The 2087-nt window shown below is 42.9% G+C and overlaps 1 protein-coding gene across 1 annotated transcript; it reads left to right on the forward strand.

The window, feature by feature from the left end:
- Positions 1 to 325: 325 nt before the first annotated feature.
- Positions 326 to 1869, forward strand: LOC110294440 (platelet basic protein-like). Its single transcript, XM_021162677.1, has 3 exons — positions 326 to 531; positions 861 to 990; positions 1124 to 1869. Exons 1-3 carry the CDS (start codon positions 411 to 413, stop codon positions 1212 to 1214), a joined length of 342 nt encoding a protein of 113 aa, XP_021018336.1. The 5' UTR covers positions 326 to 410; the 3' UTR covers positions 1215 to 1869.
- The last annotated feature ends 218 nt before the right edge of the window (positions 1870 to 2087 follow it).

Here is a 2087-nt window from a genome sequence, read left to right on the forward strand (position 1 = left end):
TCCACTAAGCCCCAAAACTACATTCTAGAAAAGGTGTGGCCCGTGACTACCTGCTCACGCAGAGAGAATGCAGTGATCTGACCTAGGTCTGACCTCTAAGTCGGGGGCTATGCATCTGTATGAATCAGAGCCAGAGAGAAACTGCAGGAATGTGGATGAACTGATGCAGAACTGGTAGGCTAACTCTGCAGGATTTTTAACCTGTCTGGTTGATATGGGTTGGACACAGCTTGACCATCCTTTTATGGTTACAGAGCCACATACACTCACTTCCCCTTCCCCACCTCTTTGGCAGTATAAAAAGAGGTCTGGAGGCATATAAAGCAACATAGCAGCCGTGTTCTGGGCAGCTCAGCCTCACATTGTTCCCTCCTGGCTCTGGGGACAGTTCTGGATCACTGCTCTTCACTATGGGCTTCAGACTCAGACCTACATCGTCCTGCACCAGGACCTGCCCACTTCATAACCTCCAGATATTGCTGCTGCTGGGCCTGATCCTTGTTGCGCTGGCTCCCCTTACAGCTGGAAAACGTAAGAGAAATTCAGGGAAAGATGAGTATGAAGGCTGCTTCCCTTCATCATGTGTCTAAGCGGATTGTGGTGCTGATGGTGGGGCTTGGGGTGTGTGCATGGATTGTATCAGTGCTTCTGGGTTTGGAGGATGTAGTGACTAAGAATTCTAAGACATACTTATGAGGTCTTCGTTACATGGAAGACAATCTGCTAGCTTTGCCATTCAAAGTTTACAGATCGTATTCACCATGTTTGTGGGAAAGAGGGACAATTGCCTTCAATTTACAAGTTAGGAAAGGGAGGAGAATAATGCATAGTTAGCAATTAAGTCTTGTGCTCCCTTGTAGCGAATGGCATGGACCCATATATCGAACTGCGCTGCAGATGTACGAATACCGTCTCTGGAATCCCATTCAATTCTATCTCCCTTGTGAATGTGTACAGGCCAGGAGTTCACTGTGCTGATGTGGAAGTGATGTAAGTCCCTGATTCTTTGTTCTGCTATTGTCATTATGAAACCCTCTCCACTCTTTTCCTCTTTCCTCCCTCCTCATGGATCTGTTCTGACAGAGAGGCTGTTGTCCACAGACCATCATTTTCTCTTTGGCAGAGCCACACTGAAGAATGGACAAAAAGCGTGCCTGGACCCAAATGCCCCTGGCGTCAAGAGAATCGTCATGAAAATCTTGGAAGGTTACTGACCAGCTGCTTCGTCTGTGCCAAACCATTTTCCTGCGCAGGAAGGGTTGAGGGTTTGAAATTTGGACTCGGTAGAATTATTTTTCCACTTTGAAACTGGGATGATCTCTCGTTCTGTCTCAGAAATCACACTGTATTTTGAGAAGGCATGATAAAGAATGTCACAACAAACAAACAAACAATGATGAAGATGAGCAAGCCAAGTTGTAACCTGCAATTTATGGTCTATTTCTGCAGTTCTTGGCTAAACATTCTGACATGCCCTGCATTTCTCTATTTGAGCTTTTCTTTTCAAATGTCCTATGTCAAGTTTTCATTCTGAGTTTTTAATAATTATTTCTTTTAGTTTTGAGATTATAATTAGATCACTTCCCCTTTCATTTTTCTCCCTCTGAACCCTTCTGTATACCCATCCTTGCTCTCTTCAAATCCATGGCTGCTTTTTTTCCCATTGAGCATTGTTATATACATATATAATGATAAATTTCATAGTGGTCAATTGCAACGGAAATCGCCTGGAGTCAAGCAGTTTTTGCTCTGGTCATGACCATGTTTTTCCAATGTCTTATCCCTAGAATGCCTTGTTTCCAAGAAACCTCTGCAACATTTTACATATGTTTACTTGAAACTGAACACAATAAAATCATAGAAAGTAAATTCTGCAAGCAGTGGTCATTTACTTTATAGTGAATATGCTTAACACCAGTAGCACCAAAAGTGTGATGTGAAAAAGGGTTTAACATAAACTGTTTCTAAAAAATGCCACGATTGTCTGCAACAAAGAAATATGATGGGCCTGATGTCCTATTAAATGTTTTACTATATCCATTCTCTCTCTCTCTCTCTCTCTCTCTCTCTCTCTCTCTCTCTCTCTC

Source organism: Mus caroli, chromosome 5 (genome assembly GCF_900094665.2).
Source record: "Mus caroli chromosome 5, CAROLI_EIJ_v1.1, whole genome shotgun sequence".
NCBI lineage: Eukaryota > Metazoa > Chordata > Mammalia > Rodentia > Muridae > Mus > Mus caroli.